At 44.7% G+C, this 18,720-nt stretch overlaps 1 protein-coding gene across 1 annotated transcript in view; it reads right to left on the minus strand.

Annotated features, from left to right (window-relative positions):
- The window catches only part of TNR (tenascin R), a 187,001-nt gene that overhangs the window by 44,342 nt on the left and 123,939 nt on the right, over positions 1 to 18,720 (minus strand). The window contains exons 5-8 of the mRNA XM_004688505.2: positions 16,919 to 17,034; positions 14,639 to 14,789; positions 9,987 to 10,256; positions 4,245 to 4,430 (exon numbers count right to left, since the gene is read on the minus strand). Coding sequence (XP_004688562.1) covers positions 4,245 to 4,430; positions 9,987 to 10,256; positions 14,639 to 14,789; positions 16,919 to 17,034 — 723 coding nt within the window. The remainder of the gene's footprint in view (positions 1 to 4,244; positions 4,431 to 9,986; positions 10,257 to 14,638; positions 14,790 to 16,918; positions 17,035 to 18,720) is intronic.

The raw sequence follows: 18,720 nt of genomic DNA on the forward strand, positions 1-18,720 counted from the left end.
GACAGGGTGAAGTGAACACCCAGGGCCTTGGTCAGTACTGCCTTGCCAGCTGGACTCCTCCTGGATTCTCTGAAGGGCAAGCATGTCTTCTGCCTGTGCACTTTGAGGAAACCACTGTCTGGCCACTAGACCCGCACTGGAGTCCCCCAATGAAAACGTGGGAGTTAGGACTTCTTTTAGAAGTCCTGAAGGTGGCAACTTGAATCACCTGATTGCTTGCAGATGTCAGCCTTGTGCATGTACGTATGTGTGCGTATGTCTGCATGTGTGTGTGTGATGTGTGAGTGGTTTGTGTGTACATGTGCCATGTGTATAAGTTCGTGTTGGATATGTTTGTGGTATGTGTATATGTATTGTGTGTGTATGGAGTGCAAGTGTATATGGTGGGCAAATGTGTGTGTGAATGTGTCATGTATGACTGGTGAATATGTGTTTTGGGTGTGGTGGGTGTGTGCGTGAGTGAATTATGTGAGTTATGTGTAACTTGGCTTAGGTGTTTGTTTTCTTACAATCTGATGTTATATTATGGTATCTGAGGAAGCTTCAAGCTCCTGGGTTTCCTAAGCCTTGTTGATGACTTTTCTGATTAGAGGTTGTTGACAGGAAATGGAAGCAGTCAGAGGTCAGAAAGATGAAACCAGCTGGGGACAGCTATCAGGAGGCTACGAGGTGGCATCCCCTGTAGAGGGCGAGGGACCCCTTCATGGCCTCTGGGGTCCGGGGTCAGAGTCCAGCGCTCCCATGGCCTTTTGGGCCAGTTCCTTTTGCCTTTCTCCTGACCAAGGAGTCTCCAAGCGTGGGCTTCTGTTTATGAAAGAGAACTAGGTGAGAATGTAGATGGCTGAGGACAATCCCCTCTTTGCTCCTGACAGAACACTGCAGCCCAAGGCCTTTCCAATGACAGGTGAGATGAGTCACCTCAGTCCCAGGGGCCAGAAAACTGTTTGTAATCTGTGTTGACGCCAGGGAAGCTAGTATTTTTACCCATCTTCTAGTCAAGGAGTGAAAATCTTCTGCCCTTCTTTCCCTTCCAACCCCTCATGCCAGTCATTTGGAGTTTTCTCTATGGCTTATTGTTTTTTGTTGCTGCCCAGAAAACAAAATGGTGGTGCCAGTCCCTGGGCTATGCCTCCAGTTTAACCTAAAGCTCCCTTGACGAGCCTGTAAAGTATAGAATACCTGGAGACCCCTTTGGGACCCCAGATATGGTTCACAGGCCAAGCAGACATCATTCTGCCTGAAAGGCTGAGCCTAAAAATAGACTTATCATTAAGGACACAGAAGCCACCAGCGCAGGGGGGGGAAATCATTGCAGACACTGAGTCTCTTGTTCAGAAACAAAACCATACTCCAGAGGGAATTGCCCAGCGAGAATAATGAAAAAGACATGTTTGGCATTCTGTGCCCCAGCCTGGCCTCTGTGTTGCAAAGGATGAAATATGTTGAGGGGGAGATGGAGAGAGCCTCACTTGCTGTGAGCCTTCTGCTTGACTCAGTCCCAAGAAGGCAGGAGGGGTCTGATGCCACAGCAAAGGTGACCAGTGATGGCTGCTGAGATAAGGGCTTCTGAAGAGAGTAACAGATACAGGTGTCTAGGAGGATAAAGGCTCCGAGTCAGTACTGAGAATAAAAGGGCTGTGAACTTGGAGGAGAGAAAGACAGGGTTGCCACGGATCCATGTGTGAACTTTGTGGGGGTTAAGAAGAATAAAAGATCATTAAACCAATAAGCAAAGCAAGTGAATGATCTAAATAAAACAGAAAGAAACATTAAGACTGTAAGACCAAATTAGTGGTTCCTGGAAGGGAGGGGAGTGGTAGGTAATCCCGTAAAAGGGGCCAGTTGTTTGGTGAGGGATGGAATTAGGCTTTCAGTGGTGAACTTAATACAGTCTGTACAGATGTAAATTTATAAGGCTGCACACCAGAAATCTATATAATGTGGAAACCTATATAATGTTACAAACTAGTGTTACTTCTGTAAAGATCCTCAAAATCAAAACAGAGAACAATAAAAGGTCAAATGCTATTGAATGGTCGCCATGTACCAGCCTGCATGCTAAGTGCTTATGTATGCAGATACAGAAGATTTCATTTTATCCTCGCAACCACACTAGGAGACTGACATGATGTCCTCAAACCAGGAAACTGAAGCACAGGAAATTGAAAAATTTGCCCAAGGACGCACATCAATGAAATTGGGCTCTAACCCACGTGGGAGACTTCAGAAGTCATGCTCTAAGTGACTGCTTCTCATCCATTAATGCACAACAAATCCCCAAGGTGGGGTGGGGGGCTCTAAACTACAGGCTCTGATTTGGGAGAGCTCGGGGTGGGAAGAGAGAAGGAACTAAAGTCTCCAGAGGTGATGGTGCCCTTGAGACTGTCCACACACCCTGCTTTGAGAAGCCAGTGTCTCCTCTGCCTTACAGATTGTCAGACTTTTCCTGTATTATCTTTTAGCTCACAGACCTGTTTCTCTGCCTCCTTGTTCATCAGCATCGGCAGCCACGTGTGGCTGTCCGAGAAGCTGCGAGGGAGGTGGTTTCATTCCCCTTTTACAGAGGAGGAGGTGAGGCTTAGCTTAAAAAGGTTGTCAGTTGCTCCAGATCACACAGGATGTGCCCACACCTGGATCAAGTCCAAAATCCTGGTTCTCAACATCGTCTGCAGAGCAAAGCATTCTCTGAATAAACACAAGTCTTGAAAGTTGAAAATTTCCCTTCACCATCCAGGTTAGAGAATGAGGGAGAAAGCACGCCTATGCAGAGCTGGGACCAGACATCTGCCTCTCTGCCTTCCCGCCTCATGGTCCTTCTCTCCCCCCAGAAACAGTGACAGAGCAAGTCCTGGTAATTTGCCTCTCAGCAAGTACAGGCATACTTGATTTCCTCACATGCCTATAATCTCTTCTTAAATCACATAAAGTTATTTGCCTTTATAAATCTCCCCAGCAGTGAGCTCTTTGGGATAATTATGTGTAATATATATTTATGATTATGCTTCATAAGCTCAACTCTACCAAAAATAAGCAACCTATCTAAGCCCACTCCTCAAGAGCAATTTTCCCATTTCCTATAAGCTGCAGCATTTAACTTTTGACTGTCACTTACATTTTATTTCTTTAATCAAAGCAGCCAGGGAAGGACTTGAAACTGCCTTTGAGTCATAGTTTAATTTTTGTGAACTTGGATGTTTTCAAACTCACTGAGCCTCAGTTATCTTAACCTTATGATGGGAATTCAAACATCTCTTTGCTAGTGGTGGTGAAGATGATTATAGAGAGGTGCCTGCAACTAGGTAGATGATCAATGAGTATAGAATGTCCTCCTTTTCTAGTGATGAGAAATAATAACTAGGATTTTACTGGGTTCTTCTCCACATCTCCACTGTGATTTCATGGTATATCCTTCATCCATGCAACTAGCCATCATCTTTGTAAATTGCTAATTGCCAAATCAGCCTGCGGCTCCAGGCAGGGCTGGACTGTGTGTGGAATCAGTTCCCTGCTGTCTCATTTGAGTTTTCTGTTCAGCTTAATTTTTGTGAACATCTCCAGCTTTCTGCAAAGGCCCTTACGCCAGCTGGTCTGATCCTGCTATGTTTAATTCACCCCCATTAACCTGCTTGGTCAGCATATCTTTCCATCTCTTTGCTGTGTTTTCAAGAGTGTGTCTGTCTGGAAAAAGCATTTATTATATTTACTTTAACTGGCCTCATTTGGCAAGGAGGACTGGGATTTCAGTTTAGGAGGAAAACAGCTTTGATTACACTGCCCTTGTTTACTGTATGCACTCTTTGCTGCGTAGCCCTTGTCTGCTAAGATGGCAAATGCTTTCTTCCAGGAAGCCAGGACCTAAGTTAAACAAAGTCTTTGTAAGCTCACTGGCAGCTCCCGGTCTGTGGCTGCTTTGCAGTCTCCTTCATCTGACCACCATGCATTTTTTGTCATCTACTGTTCAGTGAAGTCCAGCAGGTAGGTTTTCCTGGATGGGGGTGTCTGGGACCCAAGAAAGAGCATTGGCTGGGTCCCACGCCCTCATGGGTACAAGGAGGGTTTCCAAGCCAAGCATCAAGATGACCCGGGACACCCTCTTCATCTGTATCACCATCCTCCTCTCCCTTTGCCTTTGAATTAGCCTCCTGACCAATCTCTTGCCTCTGGCCTTGCTGTTCCTTCCTTCCTCTCTCCCTCCCTCCCAGACTCAGGAAACTGTGGGCCCCTGGGAGCCAGGGTTCACTCACCAGTGAGGGTGGCTCTGGTGGTGGGACCGATGTTCTTGGGGACCAGAAGCTCATGGTACTGCTCACCCGCCAGAGTGCTGTACACAACCTTATACTCTTGAACCTCTGCTTCACTGTTATCCCACTCAAGGTCCAGGCTGGTTGCCGTGCGGGAACCAACTCGCAGGTTTTTGGGGGCATCAATCTCTAAAAAGAGAGACATTACATGGGTTAAATACATTTGAACTTTAACAAGCTTTGGGGTGACTCCACACTTCCTGACCTTCTCCTTCAGGTTTAATGAGCCACAGAGCTGCCTTTCAACCTCTGACCTGCCAGTTTAACCATGATCCAATGGCGTGGGCAGGGTGGAGAGTTTTTCTAGGAATTTAATGATCAACACCCTATATACTTCCCCATTTCCATTCAGAGTTTCACTGTTCTAGAAATTTAAAAATGAGCCAGTTAGTATCATAAGTATTGCACAGCTTGAGACTAAGCAAGGGAAATTATTACAGTAGATAAAGTCAGAGATGATGTAAAGTGTTTCAGTGGAATAGAGTAATATCAAATTTGACCTCCAACTGGAAAGAAGATGGTTGACTGCAGAATTTTGAAGGATTAGCTATCTTGTCCTGGATTTACCTGCATAGAAACTTCTGAAAGGCCTGCAAGTTGGAACACTTAAGTATATATTGGGGCAGTGATACAGGAGAAGGGATATATCCTTATTTGAGCCTCACTCTGCCCCCTCACGGTAATGGGAACCAGGCATGTCTTTTTTCCTTACTGGGAGTTGAGGGCCGCTTCTGTCAAATGGGCTAATAAAACTGATATGTACAGACTAGACAATCGATGTGACGTGAATAGCATGGTTCCTGGAGGGTGCTTCCTGGGGTCTCCAAAGCTCTTTTTAGCCCCAGTAACATGGTGCCCCCAATGCTTGTTTTCTCCAGTTCCAAGAATTCCAGTGTAATGAGAAGAACACTGACATTGGGGTGTTCCATAATCCCATAATCCCGTGGTCCATTCTCTCTCACAGTACTGGTCATTTCCTTGAGTTTATTTGGGCAAAAACAATATAAACAATTGGCGAGGGCAGTAAGGCGCTGTCCTGAAAATCACCACTTAAGAAGTTATAGCCAGGTCTTGTCTGAGACTTGAAGTTGCCTTTGAGTGCACCAGCCATTTGATCTGAGAAAATCTCTCCCCGTCTCTTTGAATTTGTAAATGCCAGGCAAGTGATGTCCTCCAATTGTTCTTTCCAAAGATGAAGATGCCGTGAATCAGTCTGAGTACAGGGGCTTTGGAGTGAGAAGTGTTTTATTTAGCGATGTAAATGGGGTGAATCTTTTAGCAGATTTATGTCTCTGCAGCTTAATTTTCTGAGAAACGTTTCCTTACTCAGTGTGGCCTTTGCATGCCAGATGCTGTGTGTTCTTGACTGTGTCTTTGCTGTGTGTGCTATCTTCTAGCAGTTGGGTGGTGAGAGGAGCTTGGGAGAGAGGAATGTGGGAGGAGCATCTTAAACTGTGCCTCCCCAAGACTCTTGCTGGAGGAGAGACTGGGCAAAGGGCTCGACTGGACTCAGGTGTGTGCCTGAATGGAAATGGAGCACAAAGGAATTGGGGCTGGGAATCAGGTGTTCAGCACCTCAGTCTACCGTTCTTCATGTCTAAAACTCCCAGGCCATGTTAACTACAGTTTCTACCTGTCCTTTTTTTTTGGTCTTAGGGTCTATGCCCATGGACTAGGGGGCAGTGTTTTCTCTGAAAGGACCAGATCCTTCCAATATCAATGATACTGAGAGATGTTGATCCTAGAATGAGGGTGAAAGAGGGGTTCTGGGCGGAGTGAAATGTTTTGCTCTCCTGGGTCTTAAAGCTTAATCTCTAGGAGAACAACTGAATGGCACCCCTATAAGGGCACAGCATCAGTAATCCAGGGGCAGTGCAAGGACAGATGTCTAGTGGGGACCCTGTGGTGGGGCTTGGGGCTCTGGACTCTGGTAATAGTCGTAGCTAGTCTCTAAAATGTAAAGCATAAACAGGGCCCCTAAAACAGACTAACCATAGCCAGTCTCTAATTAGAGCCATCGAATCTGTTTAAAATTGTCCTGTTGCTTCCTATTGCAAACTTCTCATCAGGTCCTGTAAGGCTTCTGGTCTCGCCTGCTCATCATACATTACCTTGTAACACTTAGTCTGGACAGCCTAAATCATCGTTCTTAGCTGAAACACAGCTAGCATATTTCTACCCCAGGACCTTTGCACTGGCTGCTGTTGTTGCTGGAACAGCTCTTCTCCATATCCTCATATGATGTTGTCACTTTGGTCTTGGTTAAATCTTCACCTCCTCAGAGAGGCCTTTCTGAACAACTCCTAGGTCATCCATTTCTACTCGTTATTGAAATGATTTTGATTGAAATGATTTTCTGGTTCCTGTCTAGTTTCTGTCACCCCTCTGGAATGTAACTCACAGGACTTAGGATCTTGTCTACCTTTTTTATACATTAGACATAGTGCCTATGACCGTACCTGGAACTGAGGAGGTGTTCAGTAGGTACGTGTGAATTTTATGAATAAATGTAGTCACTTCTTTGCTTTTCTCAAAACTTTAGAAAAGTTTTAAGTATTCCAGGTGGAGGGCTTTCATGATGCTGGCATGAATATTCAGAGAAAAGAACAGCTTCAACTGAGAGTTGCTGGTCTGGGCTGGTTTGGCAAGTGCCACAAGGTTGAAGCATTTACGAGACCCCCCAGAGTGGATTTACTGGTAAGCAGGCCAGAGATCCACAGCTGCGACTTAGGCAGTTCCTGGGGCTGCCAACAAAGTAGCACAGGTACTGGGCTGCTTCCTTCTGAGGGCTACGAGAGATAATCTGTTCTTGCCTCTCTTTGCTAGTTGTTGACAATCTCAAGGTCCTTGGCTGGTAGAAGCATCACCTCAGTCTATGCTTTCATCTTGACAGGACAATCTCCATGTGTATGTGGGCATGTGTGTATGTCCAAATGTCTTCTTTTTATAAGTAAGGACAGTTATGTTGGGTTAGGAACCACCCTAGTGGTCTCCCTTAATTTGATTGTCTGCAAAGATTTTATGTCCAAATACATATACAGGCACTGGTGGCTAAGATTCCAATAACCTTTTAGGGAAAACACAATAGCATTTATGAAAAGTCTGAGACGGTCAGATGGATTCTGCAGCCTTTGGTTGACTGAATGGCCTGTGGACGGAGTTGGGTGCTCCTATGGGCTAAAAGAGAAGGCAGCTCCCCCACCCCCCCAGGGAGAGGAAAAATCTCAGGGAGTCCTCACTGAGGGCAGTTGAAGCAGGAACCACCGCAGGCAGGGGGTTCACAGCTGACCTCTGGTTTCCTTGGGCTGCTTTCTCTGGAATCGGTGCTTTCCTTTTCCAGAGCATCTCTAAGAGCAAGGCAAATATCCCCCTCACCACGAAGGCAGCAAATCTCTGTTTTAATTGCCTGTGCAATTAGTGTGTGCCTAGTGTCGAAGCCATCACCTGGAAAAGCACTTTGCCTAATTTGAATTTAAGTGGAGTTCTGCAATGACTCAGGACCCTCCTGCAAGGCCTGGCCACCCTCTCCTCATGCAACCAGGAGCCTGCCAACCCTCGGCCTTGAGAGTTTGTCTGCGAAACTGTTGGCATCTCCGCACCCCACATCCCCTCACCCCACTGGAGCAGAGGGGAGTGGGGTGGAGATACACGCTGCGTTGGGAAGGCAGCTGCCTAACAGCTGTCCACAGGCTCCCGGAAATGGAGAATCACGCAGCAGTGAGCTGAAACTCCGAGGGGTGGGGGAGTTTCTGGAGCAGACTGTAATTGTCTTGATTGGAATTTTCCTGGGCCACCAGCCAATCCTACTGCCATCTTGTCGACCTAAACACTAACAATTTGCTTTTCATCATGTGGCTCAAGAGCTCTCTTCTCCTTTTCTGCCTCTTCAAACTCCTTATCTGAGTAAAGCACAAAGAAAGCACTTTTCAAACAAAAACTATCTTGAACAAAATGCGGGTATCATGACCACAGGAGATAGCCCAGGTGCTGTCATGGGGCATGAGGGCTGGCAACTGCATGTTGACCTTGAATTCATTGGGAAGGGGTGCTTGTGAGGTCCCTCCTCATGCTTGGCACTGGGCAGTTGTGAAAGAAGGGAAGGGAAATGTCAGAATTTAAGTCCTTTTTTAAAGGTGTGTACTCAGTCATTGGGGATGCCAAAATGTGTTCAGTTAAAAAAAAAAAATCTAGCAATGTCCCTGGGTGGAGTGGTGTCTAACATGGGGGCTGGAAGGAAACCTAGGACAATCTTTTCCAGAATCAAAATAATATCTCCTTCATAATTAAATTCTGTCTGCTCATTTTATCAGTCTGTACTTGCTCCCTTTTTACAAGGGAAGCTTCCGCCCCCACATAACCACGTCTCCTTTTGCAGAAAGTCCTGGCCTCTCTTGCTTACTCTGGCTAAGATGGACCTACCTCAGGGGGAGCTTCGTGACAGGGCCTGGAAACTGCTTCCCTTTTCCCTCTCAAGGGCCAGTGGCTTCTGGGAATTAGGCACTATTGTAAGTCTAATCCGCAAAGCCCTCCATAAGGGGGGATGTACCTAGGTCACCCTGGTCTCAGCCCCTTGCAAGCCCATCTGACTCTCACACTAATCTGTCACACTCCAACCTAGGGACTATTGTGGCCTCAATCTGTCTTACTCTGCTTATTTATCAATTGATTTTAAACGCAGGTGGAGGATAGAGGAGTTAGGGAGCAAGCTATTTATTGTGCTTCTTGGAAGCCTTCAGTTGGCTTACCCCATCCCATAACAGGTTTTTATTCTATAACCTAGGGCAGGATACTAAAATTCGTGATTCTTCATGTACTTTACCTCATCAGAAGATGCTGGTTCTTAGATCTTACAGGTGCTGGCAGTTCCTGGGGCAATTTGGAGTTGATAGATTCACTCCTTGGTACATGACCTCCGCAACACAGAGAGGCTAGGACAAAGTCTTCGAGAATTCACTATGTGGTCACAGCCATGAAAATGAATGTGCCAGGAAGCCTGTCTTGGATGGTCCCTGTCTTATTTGTCCACTTGCTGGACAGCCAGATGGTCACTGAGAGATTTGGGGAGGAGGTCCTCCCAAGGACTGACAGCTTAAGGAAGGAGTGTGGTGGTCAGCAGCACTAATAAGGGCTTTCTTTGGTTTATTTTCTTCAGCTTCTGCTAGACCCCACAAGTGCAGGATCAGTCACAGAACCTTTGGCAGAAGTTTTGCTTCCGGTTGTACAGGTTGGGTTCCAAACAACTCCATGGGGTGCCTTCTTGGTGGTGGATTCATAGAATTATTGCAGCAATTTCCAGCAAATGTCAGTGAAGTATCTTGAGAAAGGAGCACCTTTCCTGAACTTTTACAAAATTGCCATTTGGGCCTGGGCTATGGATGCTTAAAAGTCTTTAAGACCAAATTTTCATTTTATAAATGAGACCAGAGAGCTGTATATGCCCATGATAGATAGGATAGGAGCCTTGCCCTAAGAACAGAGCACTTTCTTCTGCTACCTTGTTATGTCAACTTTTGTGGAAGCCTGAAACCTCTGGCTTCCTTCCTGCAGTATCTGAGATCACATGGATTCCCGAGCAACATCCTTGGTTCTCCCTCAGTTCTATTTGTCATGTGGATACCGCAAGCTGGTTCAACCTCCCTCCCTCCTCATGCTCTCCTTCCCCCTCCCACCCTGGGCTGGCCTTACCTGTTGTGAATTGGGTGGTGGTGGGCTCACTTTCGTTGGCCCCACGTATGGCACTGACCCACACCTGGTACTGGGAGCCCGGTCGCAGGGCCTGCACTGAGTATTGGCTCAGGGGAGGCTGCAGTCGGAAGGTGGTCTTCCCACCTTCGCCACCCACTAAACCATACTTCAGGAGAATGAAGTCGACTTTGGCTCTAGGGGGTGTCCACTCCACGAAGGCCACAGTGTCGGAGACATCTCGCACCAGGACCTGCGTGGGCCCGTCAATGACTGGATGAGAAGGATCACATAGGAAAGAAAGTCTGAGAGATGAGCACTGGACATCCGCACTCTCCCGGCTCCCTGGTTGGTCAGAGAGGGTGGGGTAGGGGTGCAAACATTTACCATTCCCAAATATGACTTTGATAAAAGCTTGACTTCATAGAGGAGGCTCTAAAGACTGCTTGAAGGTTTCTCTGGGAAAAGAGATTTACAGATGAACTGCTGAAGTGTGTACTAGGAAGACCTAACCTTCTTACCCCTTTTCAATGAAGAAAGATGAATCTAAGTCTGATATCTTTGTCTACAGTGCCTTCCCCAGTAACCTCCTTAACTGACTTTCTCTTTCTCTCCTCTTCCCTTGCCCCCTGGGTCTCTCCTATGTATGCAAGAGATACACAAATTATTATTAAACTTCTTTTTGACTTTTCCTCATCAATCTATCTGCTTGTTTGACTATTTACTAGGCTAGAAAAACACAGAGGGGTAAAGGTTAATATCTTTTGTGCCTCAACATAGGTATTATTGTCCTATGTCACAGTTTCACAGTTGGGGAAGTCTTTTTTTTTTTTTTAAGATTATTTATTTTAGATGAGACCTCTTTCCCAAGGATACAGAGTTTGGCAATAGGGAGGATGGCACTAGAACCCAGTCCCTCTGAATTCTGTCCTAATTCCCCTTTCGGTGCTGACACTTCCCAGTTTGGGCAGGTGATGGGCACTTAACTGACTTGACAGGGCTAGCACTGAATCTGTTTGGAGGTCATGTGGACAGTAAACTGAGAACTGGTGTGCAGCCTGAGACTTCTAATGTAGTTGCCAAAGAGTTCTTTGTGAATGTCCAAAAGATGTCCCTGCTCAGTCACACAGACAACTAATCCAACCAGTTGCTAAGACAATACCGACACCCAGTATATGCTTATACTCATAGATGTGAAACACACCTCCTGGGGAAGCTCCTCAGGATAGAAAGAACTTGTTTTGGAAGAACTGCTTGTGGTTATTTGGCCCCCAGATTTTCTAGCCTATTCCTGAGCCAGAGGGGCATTAGAGTCACACACAGGCCCTCGAAACATTCTCTAACATGTTCTCATGTGTCCTGGCCTCTGGCACTGCCGCTGTGGGGAGGCCATGATGGAATGACACTGTCCTAGGAGAGCTGGTTGGTTTCCTAGAAGGCCTACCATCCATGGTTCCAGAATTCACCTAGGTTCCTATTCATATTGGATGAGATTGTGGGGAGAGGGAGGTGAGTAGGGGAAGGTGAGCGGGTATATGGACTGTTGGTATATGACTTGAATAAATGAAATGAATAGATGATCCTCTGCATCATTGAGAAAGAAGGGACTGCTTTGCCATGGATTAGCATTTCTTAGGAAAAAAAAAATGCCACAGACTCTCAAATGACCATGCAAGCCTTTTGTCCTTCAACTCTTTAAAACCCAATCATAGAGAACTGACCATATGAGTGCTTGGTAGCACAGAGGGTCTGGCTACAGGAGGCCTTGTAATTTACATTCTCAAATGACTTGCCTGGGGGGAAGCAGCCTGAATACCTGATCAAGACTCAGCTTTTCAGGAAGAGGTTCACGTAGGTCAGCCCTTAACAGAAGAAAAGGATGAAATAATCATTTTCTAAAAACACTGGATGGGGCTGGGAGCCAGCTGTCTTTTCTGCAACTACCCTTGGATTCTGTCCTTCTGTTGGCCACTTGGGATTGATGTTCCAGTTCCAGTCAAGGAGGTATCAGTATGCTTGAAGCCTAGGCTAGAACTTCTAAACAAACACAGTCTGACTCAACAAGTCAACAAAAATACACACATTCTTTCCATCTCTTCATGACTCTGTATATAAGACCAAAATATTAACTAGGATATTTTTCTTAATTAAAAAAAAATTCTGCTTAGATTAACCACAAATGTTTAGATCTGAGCTTTTTATTTTAATCTTAAGGAATCTCCAAACTAAAAAAAAAAATTGCAAATTTTATAACAATATGGTTTTGTAGCCAGATACCCTCCATTTTGCAACAAAAAAAAAAACTACCCTAGATGAAAAATGTGTCACCTTAGCTTGAGGAATGAAGGTCAATTAAGGACCCATGGGCTTCAAGGGAAACTGTTACCTTTACTTTAAAGAATGAAGACTACCCAGGGTCCTCTCCACTAATCATCTTTACGTGAAAGAATCCTGCCATAAGGCAGGACAAACATCTCCAGCATCTGCTTCTGTCATATGAGTCACCCTCTCCTCATCATGTGAGATTCCTTCCCCTTTCTGGAAATTCCAGGCCCCTATTCCATTCATTAGCTCAGGAATGAAACCCTCAGCCTATCTCATTTATTGAAAAATGTAATGCCTCGTAGATTCTCCATATGCAGGTAATTAACATTTATTCTTTCTTCTCCTTTTAATCTCTGTGTGTGCTGTCAATATGTTTGCTTGATCAGCCTGAGAAGAACCTAGAGAGGAAAGGGGAATTGTTCTTCTGAACCCTTACAGTGCCAACTCCTCAGCTTCCAGCATAACCTTGGGGAACTGTGGGCAACTCTGACCACTGGTATCAGGAGAGAGTCCTGCACAGTGCTTTATAGTTAGATTTTATAGTTAAGCCATGAATCCTAGTGTCCAAGTAAAACATAATCTGGTGTCTTTATAATCATCAGCCAAAGTATTCTAGACTGAGCATAATATTCGCAGCTGATGCTGTTTAGTTTGGATTTAATTAGAAAATATGAATCAACCTAAGCCATGGCCTCATGACTGTGCTATTTCCCTTTTCTGTTTGACTTGTACCCTTCATCCTGGACTCATGGTACCTCACAAGCATGTCAGATTCCTTTGTGAAAAATAAAACTACCAGTGTTCACCCATCTCGGTCTCTGTTGCTGTGAGTAACCTCTGAACTCCCATTATTTCATCAGTAAGATGAGGACCAACATGGGACACCAGATGCTATTTCTAATTTTGGAGAAATTCTTGGTGAGGGCACACATGTAGATATCAGGCTTGCTAATTTACAACACTGAGGTTGAATATCCTCTGTTGGCTAAAGAAGCAACAAGAGGAAACAGAACACTGTTCATGCATCAAATCTGGAAATATAATGACCTTGCATAAGATGAACTGTGGGGGTGAAATAATAACTAGATTAAATTGTCGCCACTTTCTACCACACTTACACCAAAATAGAAAACATCTGATCTGGAGAGAGACCAGTGACCCAGCCCATACTTACTGGTTCAGAATGATTTGTTTCCTACTGCTTTGATTTTTTGAGTGTGTCCTCTGAGTAAATGTGTCCACATGAGGGATTGGGCAATCACTGTCATTGACACAGTGCTAGTCACTTTGTTCTTTATCTAATATAATCTATCAGCTGAACAAAGGAATTACTGTTGTCTTTGTGAAACTGTGATGATTGTGAGGTTATTTTTCCTCCTTCTGCTTATTTTGCAAGGACAGCAGGGCAGGCTTGCCACAATGGGACAAAAACACCCCTTCTCTACCCATTTGAAACAGGGGGAAAGAACTCTGATTTTCCATAAGCTAAGATGCTGTGTTTCAATGCAGGCCCTGATCAGTGTTCTCTGGCCTTCTTGTACTGAAGATAGCCATAGAAGATGGAACTAAGACACCTCACTCATGATTGGATGGACAATATTCAGAAGTGAGAGGCACTCTATTGCTGTTCTGAACCCAAATTCGATTTATACAGAAATAACCAATCAGGTGCATTTTCTATATTTGATTTAGCAGAAATAACCAATCAAGTACATTTTCTATATTTGTTCTTCAGCCTCCTAAATACTGCCCAAAGTGCAGTACTCAAGAGACAGATTTGAGAGCCTCACCTCCAGTCTCCTGCCTGTGAAGTCAGACTAACCTGTTTATTTCTCAGGAGTAGGTGGCATGGTTTGTTTATTTATTCATTTTTTTGTTTATTTACTTATTTGTTTATTTATGTTCTTCTTTGCCACTTGGTTGCAATTCTTTGCAACAATTGCAAAATGAAAAGCGTTTTGGAAAGGGTAGATGACTGTCTCCAAATCTCACAATAGGTGAGCATGAGACAGCTCTTGTTGTCTCCAGTGCTCAAGACAATCGGTGATGCTAAGTGAACTCTCTTAAGGAGCAAGAGCAGAAGAAATGCACTGGGAATCTTAGCAGCTCCCCTGACCTCCCCGCCCAGATTTCTGTGCTTACGGGACAAGCAATAAGAAAGATGCTGTGCTAAGCATCTGATAGAGGAACTCTATCTCAAGGGACCCAAATTGTTCTTCATTCTGAGAAAACCCTAGCTCCTCTGTGTTCTACTTCTTAGGTGAGCTTCAGTTCTTTCCCTTGCCTGCCCTAGTGTGTAACCACAGGGGAGAAGAGTTGGGTGTACTCACCAGTGGAGACGCTGGCTGAGGTGGGGGGACTCCGGGCTTGTTCTTTCAGAGCCACCACATTGACAATGTATTCCTCCCCAGGCTTCAGTCCTGTCTGGTTGAAGGATGTAACATCACTGGGGAGCTGAGCGATTACTCCTCCTTCATTGTTCTGGATGGTGGGAGAAGCAGAAACAGCAAAAGAGAAATCACTGGGGGAGAAGTCTGGTGGAGTGAAGATGAAACTCTGGAACAATGTGAACTAGCACTGGGGCAGCATCTCCTCCCTCTGCACTGACAGCTGAGTGTTGGTCCAGGAGTGACTCCCAGCAAGCACAGTGAGAACCTGCCACTCTCTGGAGATTTGGCAAATGGAGAACCAATTTTCAGGGACATTTCCTTGGCCTCTCCTGTGTTTATTGAGTTTTCCAATAGCAATTAATCATGAGGTGATGCAGATTGGCTCTTGTCAGATTAAGTGTTTGATGGTTTATGAGTAACATCTATCAGCATTTCTGGACATTCATCATCATAAGCATGCTCTGGCTTCTTCAAGCAAATGTAGTTGTGTGTGTATGTGTATGTGTGTGAACATCTTTATGTACACACAACATATTTCAATCTAAGACATTCTGGGTTTGTAATGGTCCACACTATTATTTTGCTGTGGAGTTTCTCGTGGTATGACAATGGGAACGAAATTGTCAATGTCTTGTTTCCCCTTCACCCAGAGGAGAAAGGAGTCTGTCTACAAACAGCCAGCTATGATATACAAAGATAAGAAAAAAGAAACATGAAACAAAGAATTATGTAAAAGAGAGAGAAAAGAGACCAATCAGTGGAAGAGGAACCAAGAAAGACCAGCCTGATGATGTTCCAGAATATGTTATCTGTCTGTCTGTCCACTGTGCTATCTCCTGTGAGTGGAGGAGGCAGGGGGCTCTTCAGTGGAGCTGCCTTTCTTTTCTGTTCTCTGATCTTTGTTTGTATCACCCAGAGCACCTGCTCTTATAATTTATGGTCTTGCTCTTATAATTCATTGTGAACTCAACCTGCAGATCACAGTTCTTCTGTGTGGTCTATGCTTGATCTGTCTACTCTGGCTAGCATTCTCCTTTTTAGAGTTGTACATTGTACTTCAAGCAAAGCAGGTGTGATTTTTTTCCAGCTCAAGCTCCTGGTGATTTTATTTGCTCCGTCCTGTTGTAAACTCAGTTGCTTGCCATACTTACTGGCCATATTAATGTAGAGAAGACATATAATAAAATTTTTGTATAAAATAGCTTCAGATTTGTTTAGCTTGCCATGGTATGACTATATTCCCATAAGAATGAGGTGTCATGGGTAAGTAGACAGAACCATGGAGTCGGAAGTTGACATTGGGCATCTTGCTTTAAACCTGCCACTAACTCCTTGTCTGCTGTCACTTTAGTTTCCTGAGCCTTGGTTTCTGTAATCTAAACAATCTAGGCAACTATAAAATAAAGGTGTACCGGAAGGTCTTTGGCTCTAAGCATTCTGAAGTTGCAGAATGGGGAAATAAGTCTTACTATCAAAAATGTGTCATCTGTCATTAAGCCTGATAAATGACTGAATGATAGAAAAAGTGATTTGATGTTAAAAGATGAAGACAGAGGTAAGGGGTATGATGAACATTACACCCCCAGTGAGTGTTATAATTGGGACAGTATCTTAGGGTGAACAAATCCTGGAAAATCAGAACGAGGTAGGCACCTCTGGCAACATGGAAAGGTAGTTTTAGGATAAGTAGAAGAAAAATATGTGAATTTTACAATACTTTTAAATTCAATGACTAATAACATAATTGTTTAAAGAAACTTCTCAATTTACAGGCTATTAAAGGGTTTCCTTGGGTTACATTCTAACCTTCAGAAATGGAAGACATGCAAGTCAACTTTAGAACATCTGTCTGCGGATTGTGATGGTTTCAGCTTGCTTTTTTTTTCTGAAAAGAAACACCAACTTTTGGAAAATCTGGTTTCAGACTCACTAAAGCCACAGCTTGCTAAGCCCTAGAGCTTTTTGAGCAGATAGCTGGGTCTGGTAGCTGCTTCCTGCATCCTCTCGTCACCTAAAGACTGGCCTCGGATCTCTCTTGTTCGGCAGTCCTCACTTCACTTTTGTAAAGAAAATGCCTCACAGCTCACACAGTCACATAAGACCCCTCTGTGTCCTTGATGGTGTGGAGAGAGAGATTAGGTCAGACCTTCGCTGTTTCTGATTCCAAGTTGAGGGTAGGATATCCAGGTCAGGCTGTTTAACAGCCCAGCGGGCTGTTACCTTGGGGATGAAGCTGATCTCCCAGCCATCGAAGGAGAAGGAGAAGGGCTCCCACTGCACCTCCACGGTGGTCTCTGTGATCGTCTTGAATCGCAGCCCCTGAGGCGTGGAGAGATCTGGAACACAGCAATGGGTGATGCGTCACGGCTGTCCCTGGCAGTGACAGAGGGCATCACCTGGCTTTGTCTGGTTGTGCTCCCTCTGTGCTGCGGTGGGCATTCCTGACCCTGTTACAAGCAACGTGGGCCCCACCTTGGTAGCCCTGGTGCTCAGTATCAGTCACTACAAGAATGGACTCAACATCAACTAGATACATTTTATGCTTCCTATGATCTGATAGGCTAATGCTAAAATCTGAAAGTCATACTTTCCTAGCCTTACCAGGATGGCAAATTTTGGCAGAGAGTGTGGTGCTGACTCTTAAAGTTTGAAAGATTCCTAGGAAGCAACATCATGAACACCATCAGTATTCACATTTCACACTCAGGCAAAGAGGGGCCTGGGGAGAGCTGCCTAAAAATGGGGCACAAACCAACTTAAGAATAAAGACAAAACTGCTTTTCGTGACCATCTGATACATTGTAAGTGTATCTTGTTTGGCTCAACACGCTAAGACCAAGATGAATTTTCCATTTTATGTGCACAGGCCATGCCAAAGCATACGCAAGGGACAGAAGTGGGTATTGGGATTATTTCACTTCCATTTTCTTGGCTCCTCTTCTCCAGTCACCTCTTCATTACTTCTCTCTTTTCTCCCTCACTCACCTAGTCTCACTTATCTTGTTTTTCTCCCTCTCACTACCTTCGCTTTTTCTACCCCCAACCACATACATACACACACACGCACACACACAAGCATGCACAGGTTTAGTGAGGTGGAAGAATGTTTGTCCTAATGGAGTTCCAATTACCAGCCCTGAAAAACGACAGCACACTTTTCTCAGTTCTCCAAGGAGCCTGCTCCCATTTTAGCTTTGCCTCTCCTGGGACATTCCCATTGGAAAGCTGACAGATTCTCACCCTTCCCGTTGGGAAGGTTCCTCATCCTTCTTGGTTGAAAGGCAGGGCTGATTCTGAGCCCACTTGAAGGCATGTAAGGTGAGTATACATGATTTTGTCCTTGTCACCTGGGAGCTTGCCCTAGGGGATGCCCTGAATTGGCACAAGACACACCACAGAAGTTGGGAGCCTCATGCCTGCCTATGCACGTGGATCAGAGAGGAGACGCTCGGAAGCCAGGCCAGGCATTGCTGGGGTGACTCATCTCGGAGCACGGCGGGAAAGCAGCAGATGGTGACCTGCCTCGCTACACAATTGCAGATATTTAAAACTGGTTCTCAGGCACCAGAGGAATTTTAAAAAAGGTCAAATACAGAGATAATTATAGGCACATTAAGAGAGTCAACATAAATTAATTATATGTATTACATAATTATACCTATAATTATAATTATAAAATAATTATAACATTGAGGAGTCCAGTATCATAATAGGATCTTTGTCACCTGAAAAGCAAGGGGACAAGCTGATTTCTGTAAGCTTTTTCTCTCTACCTGTCTCTACTCTTGCATCTTTCAAAATTCAATTCAAGTCCCAGAGTCCTCAGGACACCCCCAAGGTCAACTCTTTCCACTTTGATCTCTCCCTTTTCCAAACTTTCGTGGCATTTTTACTCAAATACTATCAGTTACACTCACATAAAATGGGCTCAGATCTCTCATCCCATACTTAGTGATGAGCCCCATTTACCAACCTGGGGGCTTATGTTTCACAGTCGCATCTTGTTCCAATTTCCTTTCACT

Source organism: Condylura cristata, unplaced genomic scaffold (genome assembly GCF_000260355.1).
Source record: "Condylura cristata isolate star-nosed mole 26May11 unplaced genomic scaffold, ConCri1.0 scaffold00024, whole genome shotgun sequence".
In the NCBI taxonomy this organism is placed as follows: Eukaryota; Metazoa; Chordata; class Mammalia; order Eulipotyphla; family Talpidae; genus Condylura; species Condylura cristata.